The 27,675-nt window shown below is 44.6% G+C and overlaps 1 protein-coding gene across 2 annotated transcripts in view; it reads right to left on the bottom strand.

Moving 5' to 3' along the window:
* Positions 1-547: 547 nt before the first annotated feature.
* The window catches only part of MARCHF6 (membrane associated ring-CH-type finger 6), a 122,244-nt gene continuing 95,116 nt past the window's right edge, over positions 548-27,675 (bottom strand). For both annotated transcript variants that reach the window (XM_065398618.1, XM_065398617.1), the window contains 4 exons: positions 10,181-10,270; positions 5,327-5,459; positions 2,933-3,068; positions 548-952 (listed from right to left, as the gene is read on the bottom strand). In XM_065398618.1, the coding sequence (XP_065254690.1) occupies positions 862-952; positions 2,933-3,068; positions 5,327-5,459; positions 10,181-10,270 (450 nt within the window). In that variant the 3' untranslated portion in view covers positions 548-861. The remainder of the gene's footprint in view (positions 953-2,932; positions 3,069-5,326; positions 5,460-10,180; positions 10,271-27,675) is intronic.

Genomic DNA, 27,675 nt, shown 5'->3' on the forward strand with positions numbered 1-27,675 from the left:
AAATATTGGTTGAGAATTAGAACTGTAGTCTTCTTACATACCCCTCAATTGGCAGGTTTAAGTGCTCCCACCATTTAGCGCTACTGAATTTTGATTTAGTGCTTAGAATCATGAAATCCTGATTTCCAGTGCTAAAGAATTAATGTCGCTGAGCCCCTACAAGTACTATCTAAATAAGGAAATATTTTTCTTGACCTACCAGTAACTGTACAATATTACAAACCCAGACACATGAACAAAATAATCAGGCAATAGAAAATGTACAACAGCTTTGGTGTTATACAAAACAATAAAAAAGACTGACAGTAAGGTACATAGTTCATTGTGTTCTTACCACAGCCACTTACTTCACTGCTGACTGGAAGGGTGGTTATTTCCTTTTTATATTCCCAGTGGGGCCTTCCAGCCCAAGAAAATCATATTAATATTACTGTAATAAGACTGTCATGAACACCATAAAATATGCTCCAATTTTTATAAAAATGACTTGCCTCTTTGCACCATTGCTTTGTGGCACATTGTTTGTCAACAGAACAGCAGTCCAAAATAAAGTGACAACTAGATTTAATAAATTAATATACTTTTTTAAAGATGTACAATGCACATTCTTTTTAATCCAACGTTTTAGGTATCAGGATACTTCTATTTACACATTTACAGACCTCAGACAGCACTGATAACATCAGAATATGCAGGTAAAGGAGCAGAACCTTAACTGCTATCTGAATGCTACGAAGAGAAGCAAAAAATAAAAACACTGCTGAGAAGATCATTGGGAAGGATATCCAAAGATTGAAGAAAAGTCTGTGAAAAAGGACATTTAAAGGCAAAGAAAAGGTTGAGGTGTTTAATGTGACCATTCTATTCTTGTGAAGACTGAGGTGGCGGTGTTGATGTGCTTTGTTTACCAGATTTTCGCTCATAATTCACAAGTCGTTGCCCAACAAGGTACCTGGGATTTTAAAGACAAACAGTCATTATTCAACAAAATGGTAAAATGTCATGAATGCACTTTTCTCACCCCTCTACTGTCCAGTGTATTGAAAGCACTACTACTAACGTAACCTCCCCCTGTCATTCCAACCAAGTTTGTTACTCCACGCTTGAACCTCCTCACTGGCTTCCTTCCATCCTTTTACTTAAAATCAGGTTCTTAGTTTGCACCTTCTTGGCAGGGCAGGATTAAACACAGGCATTACTGGTCTGTGTCTAGGGACCTAAGTCCTGATTACCTCAGAATCTCAGCTTTTATTTTAAAGAAATATTTCTACCCTTTGTAGTTGGGTTACATTTTCAAATTCTTCTTCAAAACAGCCGCCTGAGGGCAGGTCTACACTTAAAACACTGCATCAGTAGGGATGCAGCTGCGCCGCTGTAGTGCTTCAGTGACAATGCTACACAGATGAGAAAGCTTCTACCATCAGCATAGTTAATCCACCTCCTTGAGAGGCGGTAGTTTGTTGACCCTGGCACAATGTGATTTCCTTCTACCACTGCCCCCTTGCCAAATCGCTCCTTACATTCTTCTTAATCCTGTCACATTACTGCTTTTTGCCTTTTGCACTCAGTTTCATGCCTTTTTTTAATGTTAATCCCCATGATCAGAAGCCCCCCTCTTTCTACTAATTCTTCCTGAGAACCCACTTCCTTCAGGAACCAATCTATCATTCTCTTCCTCAGTCTTTTCTCATGTTCCTTTTTCCAAACTGTCATCTTTTGTCATGTGCACTTATTTTACAACTTCACATAAACAGCATAAGCCACATTCCCTGTTGAAGTTCTGTGTTATATCAATGATTTAATTCAACAAGGTTAAGTTTAAAGAACTAACTTTGCACTATCTTACATGCATATGCTTTATTTGTAAATTACTTCAAAATCTGATTGTGTAAGTTCCCCTTTTCTACAAGTACATGATTTGTTGTAAAATAAGGTTACTTACAGAGAGGAAATGTGTACTGTTCTTCAGTCAAGTACAGAACAGTAGCTAAATTTTTAATAAAGCGGAGGAGTATCAAATTGAAAACCTTTTAGGGCAAAACAGTCTGCTTATTCACAGTACAAATGCAGCACAGGCTGTACTTTCCCAAGCTGTGCTACCACTGTGCCTCACCGCAGTGCTGCAAGGGCCACATCTAGTGGTGAGATGTTTGCTCACTCATTTCACTTATCCAGTCTTTGGCTTCTCTAGTGATGTCAATAAGAGAGCCATTCAGGTTTAGTTTTGTAAAGCACATACATCTACTAGGGAAACCCCCCCCCCCCCCCCCCCCCACACACACACTCTAAGTGCCCTTAAACTTCCAACTGCCACAAGCTGGAACTGAATGACAAAAGATGGATCACTTGGAATTGCCTTGTTCTGATCATTCCCTTTGAAGCACCTGGCACTGGCCATATCAGAAGACAGGATACTGATCTTGATGGACAGCTGGTCTGACCCAGAATGGCTGTTCTCATGAAACAAAATCATCTAGAGCGGTTACATTTTAGTGACTTTTCACTGCTACCAAATACCAGCGGAGGCCATATTTGAACTGGTAACCTGAAATCCATTGCAAGTTTCTTTAGCCATCCAGTCCCTTAGTAACAATATTTTATTGAGAAGGAATCTTGCACTTTTATTAGGAACTTACACACATTGAGATTTTTCAGCTAAATATTTAATTCCCCAGTGTTTCTCCAACGTCGCATTGAGAAAAATCATTACACAGCAAATATCATTTGTTCAAATATGTTAAAGAAAATATGCTTTCTAATTATATATGATTGGTGCCAAGAATGTGCATGAAGAATGTGCCCATTCCATCACGTGACACAGCAATGAAATGGTGCACGGCGTTACATCATTTCTGAATTCAAAAGAGGTCTGACCTCATTTGTCACAATTTAAGAAAAATGTCCAGCTACAGGGCAGGTGATGTGTACGTACTTGTCATTTTTAATATGTTCATAAAGGCGCTTGAACTGGCGGACCTGGAAGGACAGGATCCCCATCAAAACCACCACCATGAGTAGGAAAGGATAAATTCGGCGCTGTACTAAATTTTGCATTTCAGCAGTAACACCTGCAAAATATATATAGTTAGGTCCACATATATCCATTACATCTTGCAGTATCCAACAGCACTATTGAACAGAACATGCAGTTTTCTCCCCCTCTCTCCCAGTGAACTACCACAAGTAAGGCTAAATATTAGCATGAAATATGCATTTCTAAATACTATGTATCAAATGAATCATAATTGAGGAAAATAAACTAATTTGCCTACCCTTGTAAACAAGCATACCTTCAGTTCTATTGCTAGTAAGTATCTAGTTTTACCCCCACTCCTTCATTTAATTAAAATCATGAGTTTGTAAACAGTTTGTATGTGCTCATTTATGTTACACTTTTATTGGAGAATAGGCAAACAACATTTCCAGAATTTTAAAAGATCCAACATAACAACTGGGCACTTGGCCCTGAAGTTGTAAGCATCGTGAAAACCCAAGTTGCAAAACCAAACAGTGAGCAGGAGTCCTGCTTGCTTACTAACATATATATAGTTTCAGATATGATGAGATGTTCACCTACATTCATGTAAGAGGTGAATGACAAACTGGTACAATTACTGGACTCCTTATATCCATAACTGCCTCACATATAAAAGCTTATCAACAACAAACAAGTGGTAACCAAAACTGATGTTCCATCAAAACTTTGAATTCTTTATTATGTTTCTGCTGAAATTTGCACAATTTAGTTACTGGTCTAGAAAGCAGGTGGAAACAGTCCACATCTATGGAACTCAAATTTAAGCAGAACTCAAATTCAGAAACATTTTAACAACTTTAATGTAGTGATAACAATACAAAACAAAATACATTAGTTTCATCTACTTTAGTCTTCCCTTCGCACCCTCTCTAAGAATTAACTCCTTTTCCTCAGCTCAATAAGCTTTTAATATGTCCACCTACACTAAAAGGTGCCTGGCCTCTGTGATATTTGACAACTACGGGTATCAACTACCACCCCACAGTGGAAGCCATACATGGTATCATTAAACAATTATAATCTATACTCAATGGGAACCACATCCTGAAAGAAATCTTTCCTGAACCCCCACTTCTGCCCTTCAAACAACCCCCAACTTCTTCAAGCTCATCATCAGAAGCAAACTCTCCTCAGACCAGGACACCAACTCAAAGCAGCACCAGAGAACAACAGATGCAAAATCTGTAGACATATCTCCACTGCTACAATGATCAACATCCCCCATGACACACTTTTCAAAATCCATGGGTCCTACACATGCCTATCGCAACATGTGGTGTACTTATCCAGTGCACAAAATGTCCCAACAACAACTATGTGGGTGAAACCAGACAATCACTAGCTCTCTAATGAACTCACACAGAAAATGATAAAAGACGAAAACACCATATCATCTGTGGGTGACTGCTTTTCAGAAAGCAATCACTCTATATCTGACCTCTCAGTTGTCATCCTCAATGGAAACCTGCACAATATTTTCAAAAAAAATGAGCCTGGGAGCTTAAATTCCTAACTTTGCTAGACACTAAAATCATGGACCAAATAGATACACTGGATTAATGGTTTATTACAACAATATATATATATAATCCACTTAACCCCCCTTCCCCCAGCTCTCCTTCCCCCAAATTATTGGAGAGATGTTAACTGGCCACTTTACCTTGAAATGAAATGAGTGTTAATTACTTATGCTAAACAATCTATTCCACCTTGTATTTAACTGTGACACACTGTGTACGTTTCCTAGACCTGAAGAGCTCTGTGTAAGCTTGAAAGCTTTCTCTCTCACCTACAGAAGTTGGTTCAATAAAAGATATTATCTCACCCACTTAGTCTCTCTAATATCTCATTAAAACATATTTATATTCAATGTATCATAAAAATTAAACAAAATGCATGGTGACATCACTATTTAAGCATTTAAATTTGCTAGTTAACATTGATGCTATACTGTATATCTAAGGCTATGTCTACACTAGAGAACGATGCAGCTGTGCTGCTGTAAGATCTCTTGTGTAGCTGCTCTATCCCAATGGGAGTTCTCTCCCATCGACATAATTAATCCACATCCGACGAGCAGTGGTAGCTATGTCAGCGAGAGAAGCTCTCCCACCAATATAGTGTTGTGCACACTAGCGCTTATGCTGGCGTAACTTATGTCACTCAGGGGGGTGGAATATTCACACCCCTGAGCGACAAAATTTTGCCGACAGAAGTGGTAGTGTACACATAGCCCCTCTTCCGCACAATGGCCAGATAACAAAACAAATACCTATAATTTATACTTACCTAACAAAGGAACAACACCAGAAGCTATGATATAAGGTACACAAAGGGAAAGTAATAGAACAGAGATGACAGGTGTTGCCAGTTTACGAATTATAAAATGTAAATCGATATTACGAATGCCATTTGCATAAACCTAAGAAGAAAGACAAAACAATTAAAAAGAGTGAATCAGAAACAATCGCTACAGGTTTTGGTAAATAAAAGTGTTTCACATAATTCAAGTTTTTTTGTTAGTACTTCAATATTTTTCTTAAATGTACCTAGTTAAATAACTGTGGTGAAACCTTCACAGGTTACCACAGACTTAGGGCTTGTCTACACTTGAAATGCTAGAGCGACACAGCTGTAATCCACCTCCCCGAGAGGCAGTAACTAGGTCAATGGAAGAATTCTTCCATCAACCCAGCGCTATCTACACCAAGGGTTAGGTTGGCTTAACTACACTGTTCAGATGTCTGGATTTTTCACATGCCTGAGTGGTGTAGCTGGGTCAATCTAGCTTTTTAGTGTAGACCAGGCCTAAGAAATGCTGTTTTTCAGGACAGTTGGAGAAATGGCTAAGACTGTAGAAAAAATAGCAGTAACTGCAAAACTTATTTTTAGTACTGCTGGTGATGTTATGGAAATACAAAAATGTTTCAGTAACTGGTTTTTAATAAAGCAGGTGTTTAACAACTGTTAATTAAATTTTTTATTCCATGAATTTTGATCCATAATTATGAAAGTATTTAGCATACATACCTATGTAATTTTTCATTATACACTAAGTTTTTTTACATTCTTTAAAATATGTCCAGGTTTCTAATTTTAATAATACACAATCTCTCTTCTCTCTCACACTATCATTACTCCTCAATTCAGAGACATCTGCGTGTCTACAGATACACATACTACTGTAACACACAACCCATTCTGTTTCTCCCTCAGTGGTCCTTTTTCTAATAGGTTTTATTATACTCCAGTTAGTCCATAAATGTCAGCAATGTAAACTGCAAAAACAAGGAACTGTAGCATCTAGTCTATCTCCCATCCATTCTATCCTAACTTTCATCCTACTTAAATACCGAAAACTGTGTCTGACAAAGTGGGTCTTCACCCACGAAAGCTTATGCTCCAATATGTCTGTTAGTCTATAAGGTGCCACAGGACTCTTTGTCGCCTAAAACAGTAGTCACTATTAGATTTTTCCTCACCTTTAAATCTACAGTTATATCCTTGATGTATAAGTATAAAGTAATGTAGTGTAAACTTGTACCAAAATGCCATTCAGTAGGCATGTGTACATGCAAAACAAGTAACTTGCATGCAGTGGGTGTGAAAGGAAATATGGTGATAAGAATATTATGATAAAATCAGCCAACCCACCAAAAAATAAAGCTACCCCAAAATCTCCAAACTAAAAACAAAACATCATTGAACCAAGAGCCTGACTGAACAAGTGAGTGTTGGCAGCATGATCTGAAGCTCAAATATAGGCTCTTCTGAAAAGTCAAGGGAAGACAACAACACTTCAAACAAAACAGTCTGAGCATTGGCCTGCTAAACTCAGGGTTGTGAGTTCAATCCTTGAGGGCTCCATGTAGGGATTTGGGGCAAAAATCTGTCTGGGGATTGGTCCTGCTTTGAGCAGGGGGTTGGACTAGATGACCTCCTGAGGTCCCTTCCAACCCTGATATTCTATGATTCTATGAAATTCCAAAGTGGTTCCAACAAGTCTGTTTCATACTTTCTGTAACCTTATTGAGAATTGTTTTATCCAGTCTATATTAGCAGTTAAACTTCTTTTAAAATTAGCTGAAGTGGAACCAGGAAGAACTACTGTCAGCAACTAACTATTGCCCATGCATATGTAGGAAAGGACTAAGAAAGCAGTTTAGAAAAAGGAGAAGAGTTCCATCTTCCAGAGGTAAGTGATATATCTTCATTTTGAAGAGGTGCTCAGATACTAACATGATAAATACTATAGAAGTGTCTATACACTTTTCCTGGGGGCATTCTGCACCACTGTACAAGCACAGAATTAATGTTCCCCTCACATTTCCCTCCTCCCCCCCCCCCCCCCCCAGAATAATTGACTCTGATGGGGAGGTGAAGAGAAACTGCGAGAGGGGTCACAGTGCAATTACACCTTTTGCCCACCAGGAGCTGCTGTGGCACCAGAAGAGAGGGCAGCTGGCTCATGGAGTGCAGCAGCCAACCACGGAGAGGGAGGGGGCAGAGGCTGCCTTCCTCACAGCGCCCTGCCCATGTGGCCAAGTGAGAAGGCCCAGGACAGACAGAGCGGGGCACACAGGGTTGCTGGGAGAGGGGGTTATACAGACTGGGGTTCAGAAGGGCTAGTGGGAGAGACAGAGTACGGCAGGGGCATAGGAGCTAGTGGGTGATAACATTGAGCCAGGGGCTGAATGGGAAGTGGAGATGCAGGGACACATGGAGACAGAGCCGCATTGCCTGGCTGAGTGAGGTTCAGGGCCACATGGGATCGGGGGGAGTAGAGGTGCAGGGCCACACAGGGATGGGGCAGATGTGCTTGACTGAATGGGAGAGGTTAAGGGTCTGCCAGGGTCTGCATGGGGGAGGTTCCCCAACTCTCTAACAATTCCTTCCCCCCTAAAAAAAATCTGCTCCATACTTCTCCCACCCACACACAACAACCCTCCAAGTTCACTTCCAGGTTCCTTCCCAGCAATTACTTCCCTCTCCCTCAGCTCCTCCATTATCCCTGACTCCCCTTTTCACCCAAACCATTTTTACTTGGTGTGACCTACAGAGCAATGAAAACCAAGAAAAAATCCTGCCCTCAAACACTGTACCATCACCCTGCTAGTGATCCCAAAACAGAGAAGTGATGTAGCTGAGCCTGAAATAAGAATAAGAGAGACTTAAACAAAAGTACCCATGTCTCTAGAGTAAAATATTCTGACTGTCTGGCATTTACATAGGGCCCATATAGCATAAAGTGAAGCATTTACCTCACTTCACCAAATGAGACAATGTTTGGGACAATTACCAAAAACAATACCCTGTTTCAAATGAAAGCATGGTCATACAGAGATTTAGCAGAGACTATAGCTGTGGTATCTGGCACTACAAACTTCTTAAAACACCATTTTATTTTGAGAAGTGACTGTAAAAATGGCATTTTCTTGTACAACAGTTACTCTCTCTAAGCATATAGCTGCTTAACTTTACTAAAATAAATGTTTACTGCTTTGTATTCCTTGTTAACACTGAAAAGCCAGCAGCTATGGAAGAAAGTAAGATTCTATTCCACCATTAATAAAACAGATTATTTTATTTTAGATTATTTTTTTGGACATACAGGGTCTCTTTACTATGTGTTTCTACAGTATCCAATTCAATGAGGTCCCAAATCCTGATTATAACAGGAAGTCATTACTGCACAGAACTGCTGTAAAATTACTACTACTCATGATTTGTGAACCAGAAGTAATACAGGCTGACCCTCTGTTTCCAGGGTGAGTTGACAAGGTTGGCATTTAGAAAGACCATCTGTTTACTTATAAATTGAACAGATGTGATCTAGGATTATTAAAATAAACATAGACCCTCACAGGTATTATTTTTAAACAGATTATCACAGAATCATTAGGGTTGGAAGAGACCTCAGGATGTCATCTAGTCCAACCCCCTGCTCAAAGCAGGACCAATCCTAACTAAATCATCCCAGCCAGGGTTTTGTCAAGACGGGCCTTAAAAACCTCTAAGGATGGAGATTCCACCCCTTCCCCAGGTAACCCATTTCAGTGCTTCACCACCCTCCTAGTGAAATAGTTTTTCCTAACATCCAACCTAGACCTCCCCCACTGCAACTTGAGACCATTGCTCCTTGTTCTGTCATCTGCCACCACTGAGAACAGCCGAGCTCCATCCTCTCTGGAACCCCCTTCAGGCAGTTTAAGGCTGCTATCAAATCCCCCCTCACTCTTCTCTTCTGCAGATTAAATAAGCCCAGTTCCCTCAGCCTCTCCTCAAAATCATGTGCCCCAGCCCCCTAATCATTTTCGTTGTCCTCTGCTGGACTCTCCAATTTGTCCACATCCTTTCTAAAGCTGAAAACTGAACGCAATACTCCAGATATGGCCTACAACTACACTTTAAAGGCTGGACCTCATATTAGGTAGTTTATACCCATGGGCACAGCACGGCAGGCAATTTGCATTTACGTACAAAGCCATGTACTCCTGAGTTCAACTTCACAGACCAACTACGCAAATAAAGTAGATTTAGTAGATTACAGACTTAAAGTCATAAACAAGAACCTTTAGCAAGAAGTCTCCATGTACAGTGTGTGCACAGCTGGCAGACAATCAGTTAAGACTGAATGAATGACTTTAATTGTGTATTTCCATACATTACAATTTCCAAAGTTAAGGTTAACTTTAAATTTCCTAGCTAATATAAAAAAAAAAATCAAAACTTTTCAAAAAGACTACACTATTCTCAAAGATTTTTTCCACATAGCTAATTTTTATTTACAGCCTGGAATCCCAGTTAACAAAATTTTGTGCCCGGTAATATCTAAATCAGAAGACAGATACTCAAGGACCAGGTGTTTAAAAAAAGTTATGATTACTGAGAAATATCAGCACCAAGAAATGAGACTGTTAAGAAATATCTGGAGGAAAAACATTGCAGGACATAACCAGGTATTTGGAGAAAGAAAAATTGCTAAATAATGTTAACTCAAATGGAGTGGGGGATGGACATACATGGCTTTTGAAATAGGAGTTACCAATCTTCGGTTCAGGTCCTTCCTTGTTTTTGTTCTTTTTTATCTTTAACTTATATTTTAATGTGTTCTAACAAAGAAAAAAAATGTTACTTTCTTACCTGTTCGATAACTGTTTTCAACCACCATTGTGGGCCCATCAGAGTTATGGCAGCAATTATTTTGGCATGCAGAACTCCAAGAGCCCAGTCCTAATTTTATAAAAGTGAACATAATAGTAAAAGTAAACTGTCAGTATTTTCTAAATGTATCTTGACCAGCCAAAGATTTACTACAGCAAATTTTTAATATCAAAATTACTTAAAACCATTAGAAAATTGCTTTTTTATTCACGAAGTGGAGTAGTTTAAAGATGGCATCTTTTGCAAACTCGTAAGAAAAAAAGGACGCTGCGATGCTTGAGTGCTTATAAAAAGCTTTGAGATTTTTGTACAAAAGACATTTACAGAAGTCCCAGCTATTATTAAACCAATGACAAAAAATAATATAAACATTACACTCTTTCAGTACACTCCTGAACTGGACAGGTAAGGTTGTTAAGATTTTTATTTATAATTTAGTTTTATTTTGGTTTGCAAAACATCTACAGTAGAACCTCAGAATTATGAACTGACTGGTCAACCACACACCTCATTTGGAACTGGAAGTATGCAATCAGGCATCAGGAGAGAGAGATACAGAAAAAGAAAACTGTACAGTACTGTGTTAAACAAACTAAAAAAATAAAGGGAAAGTTTAAAAAAAGATTTGACAAGGTAAGAAAACTGTTTCTGTGCTTGTTTCATTTAAATTAAGATGGTTTAAAGCAGCCTTTTCCTTCTGCATAGTAAAGTTTCAAAGCTGTACTAAGTCAATGCTCAGATGTAAACTTCAGAAAGAATCATAACGTATAGTTCAAAGTTACAAAAATGTCAGAGTTATGAACAACGTCCATTACTGAGGTATTCATAACTCTGAGGTTCTATGGTATTTCTTGGAGAATGCAAGGCACAGAAATATGCAAGTACTGAAGCAATTCAGAGATTTTAAATATCCTGCCTGTTCACAAGGACAGACGTGATGCATGCCCAGGTGAGTGAGATAAATCAATACCCTTTATATGTAGATGACAAACCACCCAGCTGAAAAGTTGGTGTTTTATCTATGTTGCAGCCCTCAACTAGGGGAGTTCACAGTAAACAAACTATGGATTTTTAGGGGGATTTTAAGTGTAGGTTAGATTTTAGGCCTATCGATCCATGGAGTGTCTTTCCTTAAAGGTGGCCCGCAAACAAAAAACAATGGGGTATTTTGTTTGTTTATACACAAAATAAAAGCAAAAAGGTTCTTTCAAAAACTTTTGACATTAGAAATTCAGTTCTTGTATACCTTATTTTATTTGAAATGCGCTATGGACAGCTACAGAACTGTTAGGATTGACTCATTACAGATTAGGAAGACCGGAACAGCCCCAGACAAGCGTCTCCTCTTGGCCCCTCAGCAAACTGCTACAGGGGATCTAACCACTGACTTCCCAGGTGTTTGTTCAGACTCCAGAGGATTAAGAGTCCAGGCACTGCCACTGTCTTGAGGTCCACAGGTATATTTTTGGGGTACAACTCCTCCGTCTAGTACCTTATCCTGAGAGCTTAGACCACATGGCCCCCTGCCTTGCCCCTAGATCCAGTACTGATCCCTCAGGCTTCACCCACAGCTTAAATACCCCCTCCTCCAGAGCTCCACACAAAGGTGTCTTCTGGTTTATCTCTTCAAGAGAGCATGTGGTAGGTGTAAACAGAGGCCAGAATTCTTCGGTCGACCTAGCTACTGCCTCTCAGGGAGGCGGATTACCTACTCTGATGGAAGAGATTCTCCTGTCAGCATAGGTAATGTCTACACTGAATCAGCTGTGCCACCATAGCATTAAGTGTACTTTGGATAAAATTTTAAACCACCAGAGCTCTCTTTAACAGCACGAGAAAGAAACAGATTTATACAAAATAAACCTATGACCGAATGCACCCCTGTATTCACACCCTACAGATTTATGTAATAACCTTTGTACAAAATATGCTTTGTGAGGTATCATCTGAAAACTAATAACGCACTGGTCAATAATATCATGGTGAAATGTATGTAGCAACATTATATGTAAAGTTATGAATTCCCCCTCTATGATGTGGCACATGTTCAAACCCACACAACCCTGGGCAAGAGTGGTTAAACAGGTTTATCTTATACAATGGAATGTGTTTACCTCAATTTACATAAAAGTAGTAAACAGGGTTCTTGAGACAGCAAGAGTGAGACAAGGCAAATCTGTATTTCAGCATACTCAGGGGAGAAGAAAGAGCATGGGGCCACTTCCACGTAGCCTTCTTTAATGTTTGAATAAACTCTGCTTTGAGGAGTAATCCTCAGAAGAATCCACTTCAAAGGGGGACTGGACTACAAGAGTGAGGGGCAAAAACATCCCCCCTCCTTCTCTCACATGCCTAAGAATACAAAGGAACAGCCCTTTGGAGTTTGGGGACAGATCCTGACTTTAGCACTGTTGTTGGGAACGTGTGGTAAGGATTATACCTTGATTCAAAGTCTAGTTTGTCAAGTTTTAGCTACTAGGAAGCGTCAGATGTTTATTTCTCTTGTAACCATTTCTGACTTTGTAATACCTTGTACTTGTACTCACCTAAAATCTCTTTTTGTAGTTAATAAATTAGTTTTATTCTTTAAAACTAATCCAGTGCTATGGTTGAACTGAACTGTTTGAGTAAACTCCAGTTAAAGTAGCAAACTGTTGCATATTGACCCCTTACGGGAGCAAGGAACCTCTAATATCTGAATTGCCCAGGAGAGGGAAGGACAGTGCAGAACACACATTTCTGAGAAAATTCGGGACTGGGAGTGTGTTGGGGTCACCCTGTAAGTCAACAACCAAGGCTGCTGGGAGCCAGAGTGTTACTGAAGTGTTGCTGACAGGCTGCTGGGATCAGAGTTACTGGACCAGGGCTGTGACTATACATACTCAGAGTGTGACCTGCAGGCTGATTGAGAGCGACCCAAGTTGGGAGCTATAGCAGCAAAGCTTTCTGAGGCATCAAAGTTTGCAGGGCAATCGGTGACACGATCCCTCACTGGTCTGGATTGCACCCCAGAATGTGACAGTGGCGTAGTCGAAACAGGATTTATACAAAGACTGGTATTTTAATGGAGATTTACACTTTAAGCACTGGTATAACAGTTTTAAGTGAGTCTCAAGTGTGGTGGCTGGGAACAATAAAGAGAGTTTACAGTTTGTTATTTTCTGTTTGTTTATTTTGGGTAAGAGAAATAGAATAGTAAAGCATAAACATGAGCACCACAGAAGCAACTATAAAGCTAGGTCAGAGAAAGAACAAAAAGACAGAGTGTGAACACCAGAAGTGGTACACAGACATGAAAGCCAAGGAGAGGAAGGCAGAAACGCAGCAGCAGGAAGTTGCACGCTGACGAGCCATGTAACTGAAAGACAAAGAAGCCCTAGAAAAGGAGAAAAGAGAGTATAATCTGGATATGATGGCAAGACATGGATAGATCCCACAGTGCCCAGGCATTCCCTTCATCCAAGGAGCATTCAGCTGAGATAAGTTGTGCACAGCATACAAGGAAACAGACTGTATTGACGAATATTTTAACACTTTTGAATAGCTATGTGAGGTTCGTAAGGTTCCAGAGGACAAGAAAGTCCCCACACTGATTGCAAAACTCTCTGGTAAAGCTTTAAATATATTTAATGAAATGCCAATTGGAGAGGCTTTGAAATATCCTGAATTTTAAAAAGCTGTTTTGCACAGGTTTCAAATTACTCTTGAAGTGTATAGGCTGCATTTTAGGAAACCCAGGAAATGTGCTGGCATGAGTCGTACTGATTATGCCTATAAAATGTGTGATCTAATGAGAAAACAGGTAAAGGGAAAGTGAGCTGAGAACTATGACCAATTGTTTGATCTCTTTGCTCAAGACCATTTCCCTAAGCAACTCTTCTGAGGAGGTCAGACATGCAATATGGAATAAAGCTTTACATTCTGTGCAGGAAATTGCCATCCTGGCTGATTCCTTTGTACAAGCTCAGATGTCTAATGAGTGCAAGACACAGAATGAGGGGCACAAACCTAGGGTAAAGGGACCCCACCCCAGGTAGGAAATAGTGAGGTTCGGGGCCCAGGCATTCACCACCCCAGAATCATTCCTCTCCTAGAAATCCCCACCACAGACCTCCGGGACAGGAAAATGGTCCAAGAAGGTGCTTCCAGTGTAACTCCACTGAACACCTGAGAAATCAATGCCCTAAACTAAAAGAAACCAAGCCCAAACCCTGTCCAGCCCAGACAAATGCAGCTGCCCTTAACACAGGACCCCTGCAGCTCCTCCGATGAATTTTGTGAGGTCTGACCCTGTGGATGTAGACCTGGAATTTATTAAAGTTGCCAAAGTGAATGGCAAAGAATGCACAGGGTGGAGACATACTGGTGCCCAGGTCTCTCTCGTCAGGGAAAGCATGGTCCAAAGGACTGACCTGTTGCCTGGCCAGGAGGTAGAGCTTCTGGCACTGGGGAAACATAAAATTCTTATGCCTCTGGCTTGAGTTCATTTGGAATGGGAAGGTTTAAAGAGTGACTTAGTAGTGGGGGTGCAAAATAGTATCCGCATGGAAATGCTTGTGGGGAATATTTTGCATATGACTAAGGCTGTGAACATAGTAAAAGGGAATATTGTGCTGGGATTCCAGGAGGAAATTATAAAGACCCAGAAATTGCTAAGGGGAGAGGGGAAAGTCCCTCCAGCTCCACTGCAGCAGAAGAAATCAGTGTGTTTCCAGGTGCAGGAGGGGCCAAGGCCAGCTCCTGTATGGCAGAGGAAAGACACATGCCCCCAGGGGAGGAATTAACCCGTTACTGAAGAAGCTGTCGCAGTTGTCAGCTGTCAACGTTTTGCAGATGGACAAATGACAGACTGCACTCTAGAATGAATAAAGGAATATGTCTTAGAGGGAGCCCCAGTAAGGGAATATGGGGAGTGGTTTTTTGAAGAGACAGAGGGAGAGCCAGTAAATGAACATGTACAAAGGTTTAGAAAAGAGTTAAAGACACAGATATGGTTCAGACTAAACTCAGGGACAGTCAGTCCAAACAAAAGGCATGATATGACCAACATACTTCTAAACGATCTTTTGAAATAGAGGACATGGTATTAGTATTAAGCCCTGTGAAAAAAATGCAAAATTCTGGGGAAGGACCTTTTGAGGTGATAGAAGAGTGACGGAAGTACATATGTTAAGAGGCCTCATGGTAATGCTGTCCCACATTCTACATGTAAACAAACTTAAAGCTTATCACAGCATGGAAGCCCAGTATCCTGTCTGCCAACAGTGGCCAATGCGAGGTGCCCCAGAGGGAGTGAACCTAACAGGTAATGATCAAGTGATCTCTCTCCTGCCACCCATCTCCACCCTCTGACAAACAGAGGCTAGGGACACCATTTCTTACCCATCCTGGCTAATAGCCATTAATGGATTTAACCTCCATGAATTTATCTAGTTCTCTTTTAAACCTGTTATAGTCCTAGCCTTCACAACCTCCTCAGGCAAAGAGTTCCACAGGTTGACTGTGCGCTGTAGGAAGAAGAACGGCCTTTTATTTGTTTTAAACCTGCTGCCCATTAATTTCATTTGGTGGCCCCTAGTTCTTATATTATGGGAACAATAAAGGACAGTTACCTGTTCCGTAACTGGCGTTCTTCGAGATGTGTTGCTCAGGTGTATTCCACTATAGGTGTGCGTACTCGCCACGTGCACCGGTGCCGGAAGTTTTTCCCTTACCAGTACCCGTACTGGGGGAGCACCGCTGCGACCCCTGCAGTGGCGCCTGTATATCGCGCCATAAAGGGGGCTGCGCGCTCCCCCCACCCGCAGTTCCTTCTTGCCAGACAACTCCGACAGAGGGGAAGGAGGGCGGGATGTGGAATACACCTGAGCAACACATCTCGAAGAATGCCAGTTACGGAACAGGTAACTGTCCTTTCTTCTTCGAGTGATTGCTCATGTGTATTCCACTATAGGTGACTCCAAGCTATTCTGATGGAGGTGGGTAGGAGTTTTAAGAGTTACCCGCGTGGAGTACCGCCCTACCAAACCCAGCGTCATCCCGCGTTTGGGAGACGATCGCATAGTGCGAGGAGAAGGTGTGGACAGAGGACCACGTAGCAGCCCTACATATGTCCTGAATAGGGACGTGAGCCACATAGGCCGCTGACGAGGCCTGCGCTCTCGTCGAATAAGCCTTCACTATAGGAGGCAGGGGCACCCCTGCCAGGTTGTAACATGTGCGTATGCACGAGATCCGCTGGGTGGAAACCGGTCGCCCCCTCATGCGCTCGGCCAATGCAATAAACAGCTGAGGGGATTTCCTAAATGGCCTGGTTCTGTCTAGGCGAAGAGGCAGCCTGCACGGGGGGAGCCGCTAAGAGCTGCAGTAGGGTCCCGTACCAATGTTGACGGGCCCAGTCCGGGGCTATAAGGATAATCCGTGCCCCGTCTGACTTCACCTTCTGTAGGACTCAGCCTATCAGGGGGAAGGGCGGGAAGACGTAAAACAGGGGCCCCGAGCATGGAATCAGGAAGGCATCCGATATCGCACCGTCGCCCTCTCCCGCCCTGGAGCAGAATCGTGGACACAAACGATTCTGGACGGTGGCGAACAGGTCCACCTGGGGAGTGCCCCACTCTAGGAAGAGCCACCTGGCCACCTCCCTGTGCAGGGACCACTCGTGCTGTTGGGAGAAAACCCTGCTCAGGTGATCCGCGAGCGTGTTGCGCTCGCCGGGCAGGTGAAAAGCCCTCAGGAGGAGGTCGTGGACTATACAGAACTCCCACAGGAGCTGGGCTTCCTGGCACAAGGCCGCGGAACGCGTGCCTCCTTGCCTGTTGACATAATACATAGCGGTCGTATTGTCCGTGAGGACTCTGACCACTTTCCCCCCCTATGTGCTGGCGGAAGGCCACGCACGCCAGGCGCACGGCCCTGAGCTCCCTGACATTTATGTGCAGGGCCAGTTCTGCAGGTGACCACATGCCCTGAGTCTTGAAGCCCCCCACGTGGGCTCCCCATCCCAGGTCTGAGGCATCCGACACCAGATCTAATGAGGGAGGGGGCTCTCGGAAGGGGATACCCTGAAGCATGTTGCTCAGGAGGGACCACCATTGCAGGTCTGCCACCACCTTGGGTGGCAACGTGACGACCTTGTCCAGGTCGTCCCTGGCCTGGGAATACCGGGAGTCCAGCCAGAGTTGGAGGGGCCTCATCCAGAGCCTGGCATGTTGCACCACATAAGTGCATGCTGCCATATGGCCCAGTATTTGAAGGCACACCCGTGCCGTGGTTACCGAGAAGGCCGTGACTGAGGCGATGAGACCTTTGAGAGTCTCGAACCTGTCCCGTGGGAGGGAGGCCGTGGCCACCCGGGAATCTAACAGCGCCCCTATGAAGTGTATGCGCTGAACCGGGACTAACGTGGATTTCTCCTCGTTTACAACTAGGCCTAGAGCCGCGCAGGTGTGTAGCAGGAAGTTCATCTGCTCCTGCACCTGAAACCGAGACTTGCCCTTGAGCAGCCAGTCGTCCAGGTAGGGGAAGATCTGCAGCCCGTTCTTTCTGAGGTGGGCCGCCACCACCGCCATGAATTTTGTAAAAACCCTGGGGGTCGTAGAAAGGCCAAAGGGAAGGACCGTAAACTGGTAGTGGTCCTGACCTACCAGGAAACGGAGGAAATGCCTGTGCCCCTCGAAAATATGGATGTGAAAATACACATCCTGGAGGTCCAGGGCCGTGAACCAATCCCCCGGATCTAGGGATGGAACAATAGAGACCAGGGACACCATGCGGAACTTGCAATGAACCAGAAAACTGGTTGAGATTCCGCAGATCGAGGATGGGCCTGAGACCGCCTTTCGCCTTTGGGATCAGGAAATACCTGGAGTAAAACCCTTTGCCCTGGAATTCCCGAGGTACTCTCTCCACCGCCCCCAGGGCAAGGAGACGCTCTACCTCCTGGCCTAGAAGGAGGGCATGCTCTGGGTCCCCGGGAAGCTCCCGGGATGGAGGATGGTGGGGAGGGGGCAAAGCGAACTGCAGCCTGTACCCTTTGGAGATGGTACTGAGGACCCATCGGTCCGACGTTATACGGGATCATTGCAGTCAGAAGGCAGATAAACGGCTGGCAAACAACTTTATTAACTGGGGGGCTTCCCTGGCAACAGGCCTGGTGACCCCCCACAACAAGTCAAAAGCACCTCTTCCCTGGCCTCTTGCCCTTCAAGGGGCCAGGTCGCGGGGCCGAACGCGATTGGCGCTGGGACCTACGCCTCTGCTCCCTCTGCCTCTTAGGCGGGGGCTCGTATCTGCCCCGAAATGGAGGAGCTGAGGTCTGGGCTTGTCCTTGGCAGGCGGGACATACAAGCCTAGCGTCTGCAGGGTGGTACGGGAATCCTTCATCCCGTGCAAACGAGTGTCCGTCTGGTCCGCAAACAGGGTCTTCCCGTCGAACAGCAGGTCCTGCATGATGGACTGGGACTTCACGGACAGCCCCGACAGCGAGAGCCACAACGCCCTTCGCATGGAGATGGCGGAGGCCATCGAACAGGCCGCTGTGTCCGCCGCATGCAAAGCAGCCTGGAGAGCTGCTTTGGCCGCCGCTGCACCCTCGTCGACCAAGGCCCGGAACTCCCTCCTGTCCTTATCCTGGAGAAGGAGTTCAAACTTTGGAAGGGACCCCCACAGGTTGAAATCATAGCGGCTCAGTAGCGCCTGGTGGTTAGCTACTCTGAGCTGGAAACTTGCTGATGAATAAACCTTTTTTCCAAAGGTGTCAAGTCTCCTAGCGTCCTTGTCCCTGGTGGTGGGCATGGGCTGGCCATGCCTCTCACGGTGGTGGACTGACTCTACAACCAGAGAGTTCGGGACCGGGTGGGTATATAGGTATTCGTGCCCCTTTGTGGGCACGAAATACTTCCATTCAGCATTCTTAGAAACAGGCCCCAGGGAGACCGGGGTCTGCCAAAGTCCGTTGGAAATATTGGCTACCCTTTGGAGCAGAGGGAGGGCCACACGGCCCGGTGCCGAAGAGGACAGGACCTTGAATAAGGCGTCCGACGGCTCCTCCATCTCCTCAGCTTGGAGTTGGAGGTTCGAGGCCACCCATCGAAGGAGCTCCTGTTGAGCCTTGAAGTCCTCCTGAGAGACAGGAGGTGGCGCCGCAATGGACTCGTCCGGTGCCGAGGAGGTAGCTGGCGCCGTGCCTACAGTGTCTGGCGGTTCCGTCGGGTCGAGCCCCGGATCCGGGCCCGGGATCGGTGCCGCTGGTTCGGTCCCCGAGGACTGGTCACGGTGCCGGGGCAGAGACGCTGAGTGGACCTGAGAAGCCCCGGCCACGGAACGGGGTCTTGCCGGTACGGGCGACTGGGGCCACGGTGCCCACTGGCACCATTGTCCTTGCCAGGGCGCCCCCTGCCACTGAGTCGTGTGGGGCCCCAGTAGAGCTGCTTGCTCTTCCGGTGCAGTGCGGCCCGGAGAAGGGCGGCTGGGCGCTGAGGTCATTGACGAGCGTACGGTGCCGGTCCCGGCCATGACGTCTCTGACCCCGAGATTTCGACCTCGACGATGAAGACAGGTAAACGTCAGAGGTACTGTCTCTCGAGTCTCGCCGGCGACCGTGGCTACGACGCCTCGATGCCGGGGATGCACTCCGAGTGCGGCATCTATCCCAGAGGGTGCTGGAGTATGAGTTGCCTGTGCCGTCGGCATCGAGACCTGCTCCTCTCACTCCGACTGGAAGAGGAGCATCGTCGCCTTTTGTCCCGGTGCCTGCGGTCCCTCCGGATGGAGGAGTCCGACACACTCCCAGGAGACCTGGCTCGCGGGGTGGAAGTTTGCCGCGGGCTTTGGGCAGGCCCTTCAGCATGGGGAGGCACCTCCGCCTCCAATGTATCCGGGGAGGGCTGGTGTGCACCCAAGGGCCGTTTCCCTCGGGACCGGGGGCCCGACTGGGGTGGTACTCCCGGCACCGGTAGGGCAAGAATGTCGCACGCGGCCTGGGCTGCCTCCGGTGTCAACGGCATCCTCGCTTCTGGAGAGGCACGCGCGGACGGGACCGGACTACTCCGCTCAGCTCGAGTCGGAGGTCTAGGTCCCGACGGGGATCGTGGGCTGCCCGACTCGGGTCTGGCCTCACCCCTATCCTTGTCTCGACGCCGCTGTGTCTTCCTTTGCTTCTTAGCAGGGGAACGGTGCCGACTGGTAGATGGGGCCTCACTACCAGCCCGGCGCAGGGTCGGGTCGATGCGTCGGTGCCGGGGCCAGTGCCGACTCCATAAGAAGGGCCCGGAGTCGGATATCACGTTTGCGCTTCGTCCGAGGCTTGAACGACTTGCAAATCTTGTAACGCTCACTGATGTGAGCCTTGCCCAGACAGCGAAGACACTGAGAGTGTGGATCGCTTCTGGGCATAAAATTGCGACAAGAGTCGCACGACTTGAAGCCTGGGCCATGGGGCATGCCCCGAGCCAGGATACTAACTAGAGAAACTGTTCACTCACGAAAGGGATACCACTAAGGCTATAATCGCTGCAGCCAAGGCTGGAGCACAAAGTTCCGACTACCTTCACTGGTGGCAAGAAGGAACTGAGGGTGGGGGGAGCACGCAGCCCCCTTTATGGTGCGATATACAGGCGCCACTCCAGGGGTCGCAGCGGTGCTCCCCCAGTACGGGTACTGCTAAGGGAAAAACTTCCGGCACCGGTGCACGTGGCGAGCACGCACACCTATAGTGGAATACACATGAGCAATCACTCGAAGAACTTTTCCTTATTCACTTTCTCCACACCACTCATGATTTTATATACCTCTATCATATCCCCCCTTAGTCTCCTCTTTTCCAAGCTGAAAAGTCCTAGCCTCTTTAATCTCTGCTCATATGGGACCCGTTCCAAACCCCTAATCATTGTAGTTGCCCTTCTCTGAACCTTTCCTAATGGCAATATATCTTTTTTGAGATAAGACCACATCTGTCCACAGTATTCAAGATGTGGGTGTACCATGGATTTATATAAGGGCAATAAGATATTCTCCGTCTTATTCTCTATCCCTTTTTGAATGATTCCTAACATCCTGTTTGCTTTTTTGACAGCCGCTGCACACTGTGTGGACATCTTCAGAGAACTATCCACGATGACTCCAAGATCTCTTTCCTGATTAGTTGTAGCTAAATTAGCCCCAATCATATTGTATGTATAGTTGGGGTTATTTTTTCCAATGTGCATTACTTTACATTTATCCACATTAAATTTCATTTGCCGTTTTGTTAGATCTTTTTGAAGTTCTTCACAGTCTGCTTTGGTCTTAACTATCTTGAGCAGTTTAGTATTATCTGCAAACTTTGCCACCTCAGTGTTTACCCCTTTCTCCAGATCATTATGAATAAGTTGAATAGGATTGGTCCTAAGACTGACCCTTGGGGAACACCACTAGTTACCCCTCTCCATTCTGAAAATGTACCATTTATTCCTACCCTTTGTTCCCTGTCTTTTAACCAGTTCTCAGTCCATGAAAGGATCTTCCCTCTTATCCCATGACAACTTAATTTACTTCAGAGCCTTTGGTGAGGGACCTTGTCAAAGACTTTCTGGAAATCTAAGTACACTATGTCCACTGGATCCCCCTTGTCCACATGTTAGCTGACCCCTTCCAAGAACTCTAATAGATTAGTAAGACATGATTGTCCTTTACAGAAACCATGTTGACTTTTGCCCAACAATTTATGTTCTTTTATGTATCTGACAATTTTATTCTTTACTATTGTTTCAACTAATTTGCCCGGTACTGACATTAGACTTACCGGTCTGTAATTGCCGGGATCATCTCTAGAGCCCTTTTTAAATATTGGCGTTACATTAGCTATTTTCCAGTCATTGGGTACAGAAGCTGATTTAAAGGACAGGTTACAAACCATAGTTAATAGTTCCACAATTTCACATTTGAGTTCTTTCAGAACTCTTGGGTGAATGCCATCTGCTCCCGGTGACTTGTTACTGTTAAGTTTATCAATTAATTCCAAAACCTCCTCTAATGACACTTCAATCTGTGACAATTCCTCAGATTTGTCACCTGCAAAGGACGGCTCAGGTTTGGGAATCTCCCTAACATCCTCAGCTGTGAAGACTGAAGCAAAGAATGCATTTAGTTTCTCCGCAATGACTTTATCGTCTTTAAGTGCTCCTTTTTTATCTCGATCGTCCAGGGGCCCCACTGGTTGTTTAGCAGGCTCCCTGCTTCTGATGTACTTAAACATTTTATTACCTTTTGAGTTTTTGGCTAGCTGTTCTTCAAACTCCTTTTTGGCTTTTCTTATTACATTTTTACACTTAATTTGGCAGTGTTTGTGCTCCTTTCTATTTACCTCACTAGGATTTGACTTCCACTTTTTAAAAGATGCCTATTTATCTCTCACTGCTTCTTTTACATGATTGTTAAGCCACGGTGGCTCTTTTTTAGTGCTTAGTCTCTTTTACTGTGTTTTTTAATTTGGGGTATACATTTAAGTTGAGCCTCTATTATGGTGTCTTTGAAAAGTGTCATTGCAGCTTGCAGGGATTTCACTCTAGTCACTGTACCTTTTAATTTCTGTTTAACTAACCTCCTCATTTTTGCATAGTTCCCCTTTCTGAAATTAAATGTCACAGTGTTGGGCTGCTGAGGTGTTCTTCCCACCACAGGAATGTTAAATGTTATTATGGTCACTATTTCCAAACCATCCTGTTACAGTTCCCTCTTGGACCAGATCCTGCACTCCACTCAGGACTAATCGAGAATTGCTTCTCCCCTTGTGGGTTCCTGTACCAGCTGCTCCAAGAAGCAGTCATTTAAAGTATCGAGAAAGTTTGTCTCTGCATTTCGTCCTGAGGTGACATGTACCCAGTCAATATGGGGATAATTGAATCCCCCACTATTATTGAGTTCTTTATTTTGATAGCCTCTCTAATCTCCCTTAGCATTTCATAGTCACTATCACTGTCCTGGTCAGGTGGTCGATAATAGATTCCTACTGTTATATTCTTATTAGAGCATGGAATTACTATCCATAGAGATTCTATGGAACATGTGGATTCATTTAAGAGTTTTACTTCATTTGATTCTACATTTTCTTTCACATACAGTGCCACTCCCCCTCCCCCCTCATGCCCCCCCCACGACCTGTTCTGTCCTTCCGATATATTTTGTACCCCGGAATGATTGTGTCCCATTGATTGTCCTCACTCCACCATGTTTCTGTGATGCCTATTATATCAATCTTTTTACGGATACAGACTAACACGGCTGCTACTCTGAAACCTATTATATCAATATCCTCCTTTAACACAAGGCACCCTAGTTCACCCATCTTATTATTTAGACTTCTAGCATTTGTGTACAAGCACTTTAAAAACTTGTCACTGTTTATTTGTCTGCCCTTTTCTGATGTGTCAGATTATTTTTTATGTGAATATTTCTCGTCTGATGTGGCCCATACTTTATCCTCTTCCATCCTCTCCTCCTGACTAAAACCTAGGGAATCTCTATCAATAGACTCTCCTCTAAGAAAAGTCTCTGTCCGATCACGTGTTCCTCTGCAGCAATCGGCTTTCCCCCATCTCTTAGTTTAAAAACTGCTCTGCAACCTTTTTAATGTTAAGTGCCAGCAGTCTGGATCCACTTTGGTTTAGGTGGAGCCCATCCTTCCTGTATAGGCTCCCCCTATCCCAAAAGATTCCCCAGTTCCTAATCAATCTAAACCCCTCCTCCCTACACCATCGTCTCATCGACGCATTGAGACTCTGAAGCTCTGCCTGTCTACCTGGCCCTGCACGTGGAACTGGAAGCATTTCTGAGAATGCCACCACAGAGGTCCTGGATTTCAGTCTCTTTCCTAGCAACCTAAATTTGGACTCCAGGACGTCTCTTCTACCCTTCCCTATGTCATTGGTACCTACATGTACCACAACCACCGGCTCCTCCTCAGCAATACACATAAGTCTATCTAGATGCCTCGAGAGATCCGCAACCTTCGCACCAGGCAGGCAAGTCACTATACGGTTCTCCCGGTCATAACAAACCCAGCTATCTATGTTTCTAATGATAGAATCTCCCATTACTAACACCTGCCTTTTCCTAATGACTGGAGTTCCCTCCCCCGGAGAGGTAACTTCAGTGCGAGAGGATACCCCAACATCATCTGGAAAGAGGGTCCCAACTATGGGAAGGTTTCCCTCTGCTCCCGTTGACTGCTCTCCTTCCCTGAGTCTTTCATCCTCCTTAAAAGTGGGCTGTCTGACCAGAGGTGGGACAAATCTACAGTGTCCTGGAAAGCCTCATCAACATACCTCTCTGCCTCCCTTAGCTCCTCCAGTTCTGCCACCTTGGCCTCCAAAGCCTGTACACGGTCTGTGAGGGCTACTTGCACCAAATGCGCACATACGCCACCCGCCCACAGGCCAGGTAATCATACATGCTGCACTCAGCGCAATAAACAGGATAGCCCCCACTCTGTTGCTGGGCTTCTGCCTGCATTCTCTCCTACAGCTACCTAGGTTAATGCTAGGCTTTTTGTTTAAATCAAGAAGTTTTGATTATAGTTTAGTTTAAAGGTTTTAAAGAATGGCAAGTGTACCTCGCCCCCTTCCCACTCCCCTTCCAAACTCCCTGTTCACTGACTCACCGCTTTAAAAAGCCCTGGCCTTCCTGATAGCCCCGCCCCCTGACTAAGGCTCAGCCAATGAACAGAGGCTTCTAGATTTCAAACCTTGTTTAGAAGCTCACAGCTTCCAACTGCCGGCCACAGCACACAGTTATCTGTGGTGCAAAAACACAGACAAGTGTTTTCTAGCAAGCCAGGGAAGACTCTCTTGCTGACTCATAAAATCATTACTGTAGGATCACAGCCGTCTCCCAGCAGCGCCTACTATACCACTGGCAAGCTACAAGAGCAAATTCAAATAGTAATACAAAGCACCCAGGACATGCGAGTCCAGCTCTTGGGTGTCACTTGTGGTGTTGGTCCTTAAGAAAGACCACACTATAAAGTTTTGTATTGATTATAGCAAACTCAGTGCTATCACTGTGCCAGACTCTGATCCCACACCTACAACTGATGATATGCTGGGTATTTTAAGCAAAGCTTAATATCTCAATTCTTTTGATTTAGTTAAGAGGTACAGGCAAATTCCTTTAGATGATGATGCACAGAAAAAAAAATCTGCTTTAATTAATGATATATAATATCATCGAATATTAGGGTTGGAAGGGACCTCAGGAGGTTATCTAGTCCAACCCCCTGCTCAAAGCAGGACCAATCCTCAGACAGATTTTTACCCCAGTTCCCTAAATGGCCCCCTCAAGGATTGAACTCACAACGCTGGGTTTAAGCAGGCCAATGCTTAAACCACTGAGCTATCCCTGTATGAATTCGAAGTGTTACCATTTGGGTTAGTTAATGCAGGAGTCACTTTTCAGAGGCTGGTCAATTGAATGTTAAATGCATTACAGGACCTTACAAGGGCCTATGTCAACAATATAGCAGTGTTTAGTAATACTTGGGCTGATCACAGCAAAGCACGGTACGGCACCTAAGGTTGCAGGGCAAGCGGTGACACAACCACTCACTGGTCTGGATTGCACCCCGGAATGCAATAAAACCCTACCTGCATTTCTCTGCATTCTTTGGGCTAGGGTCAGGGTTGTCTGGGCCGTCCAGGGTCCTTCTATCACAGTGCATGGCTTAAGTTCTGAAACATGGAGCCTTCTCTGTCTGCTTGGCTACTCTGACCTTGGCTGCCCAAACTTCTTATCTCTCTCATTGAGGCCCCCAGCTATTTAGAACCTCGTGCTCTGTCATCTCTGTCATTTTGTCTTGGCTTGGGAATTTCCATTCTCTCAACCTGCTGTTGAGGGGAATGGAAAGAACTGGTTTCCCTAAGATATAGTTACTTTTTTGTAAGGCCTATTCATGTGCTGACAGTTCTTAATGATTAGCTATTGTCCCTGGTCTGGGACAGGGAGGTACATGCTTAAAGGCTTGTAAGCAATGAGAGAGGGATTCATGACACAGCAATTTTCAAAACAACTTTGGAACATAGTATCAACCAGAATTCCTAAGTACAGTGAAACCCCGCTATAACGTGATGTTTGGGGTCCAAAAAATTCCACTGTGATAAATGCGGGGTCGCGGTATAGCGGGGTTTCAAGCTGGTCAGTTTAAGTCAGTGGTCCCCAACGCAGTGCATTGATGTGCGCCGCCTAGTGCCCAGCAGGGGAGAGAAGCCGCGGCCCCGCGCCTGCCGGGGACAGAGAGCACCGGCGCCAGCAGCCCTGGAGTTCTCTGTCCCCGGCAGGCGCGGGGCCGCGGCTTCTCTCCAAGCCAGAGAGAAGCTGCGACCCCGCGCCTGCCAGGGGTAGTGAGCACCGGCGCCCGCAGCCTCGGAGTTCTCTGTCCCCGGCAGGCGCGGGGCCGCAGCTTCTCTCCCCTGCTGGGCACTAGGCGGGGGCACATCAATGTCCCGGCAGGCGCCATGGCGTTGGGGACCACTGGTATTAGGCCTTAAAGGGGAGCCAACTTATGATCGCGTTATATGCGATTTCGCGTTATGGCGGGGCGCGTTATTACGAGGTTTGACTGTAATACATACGCTCCTCAAATCACCACAAAGACATCACAGATCATAAAATGGCAAACTTGTATTCAGATTGTTTAAAACAGCTTTTGTTAATACCTATTTACCTATAATACCTAGAGCTGGTCAAAGAATGAAAGCCTATCTTCATAAACATTTCAAAATTGTTTTCATTTTAAGAAGTGTTATCAGTTTTTAATTCCCCCCCCCCCCAGACTCCAATAAAAACATACCCCAAAATGGTTATCAAACTTTTTTGTTTTACGAAAAACCAGTTTTTGGTAAATGAAAAATGTCAATAACTCTCAAAAGAGTTTTCAGTAATTTTTAAAAAAACACATAGAAAAGAGGCACTTTTTTGCAAGGAAAATTTGACAACGTTGATACTTTTTACAACAAAAATCTAAGTTTTATAAAAAAGGTCATCATTGACAAAAAACCTATTTCAGGAAATTTCAAGCACTGTGTAGTACAGCTAGAAGAAAGATTAAGCGCTTAAGAATCAACTTCTGCTGCAATCTGAACTATGGGGTCACTATATGGCGCATCCATAATCCAATCTTTTCAGGATGCTTTGTTAACAAGATTAATGAAAGATTTTATTAAATTTAATTCCAGACTTCTGAGTATTTCCCTAGTTCATATTTGTTTGGAACGGAGACAGAGTTTCTGGATAATCTTTGTAGTTAGAAATTCTTTGTTCTTGTTATTCCCACTGTTATGTAATGATAGTTTTATGAATAATCATGATCAGACTTGTATAACTGTTATTAGTAACAACAATGTATATTATAAAGACATAACTCCAAAGTGGTGGACAAATATAAAGAAGTTATGTGAGATTCAATATGTAAATTAAGTTCTCTCTTTCAAGTTGAGTCTGTT

The sequence above is a fragment of the Emys orbicularis genome, chromosome 2 (assembly GCF_028017835.1).
Source record: "Emys orbicularis isolate rEmyOrb1 chromosome 2, rEmyOrb1.hap1, whole genome shotgun sequence".
Lineage (NCBI taxonomy): Eukaryota > Metazoa > Chordata > Testudines > Emydidae > Emys > Emys orbicularis.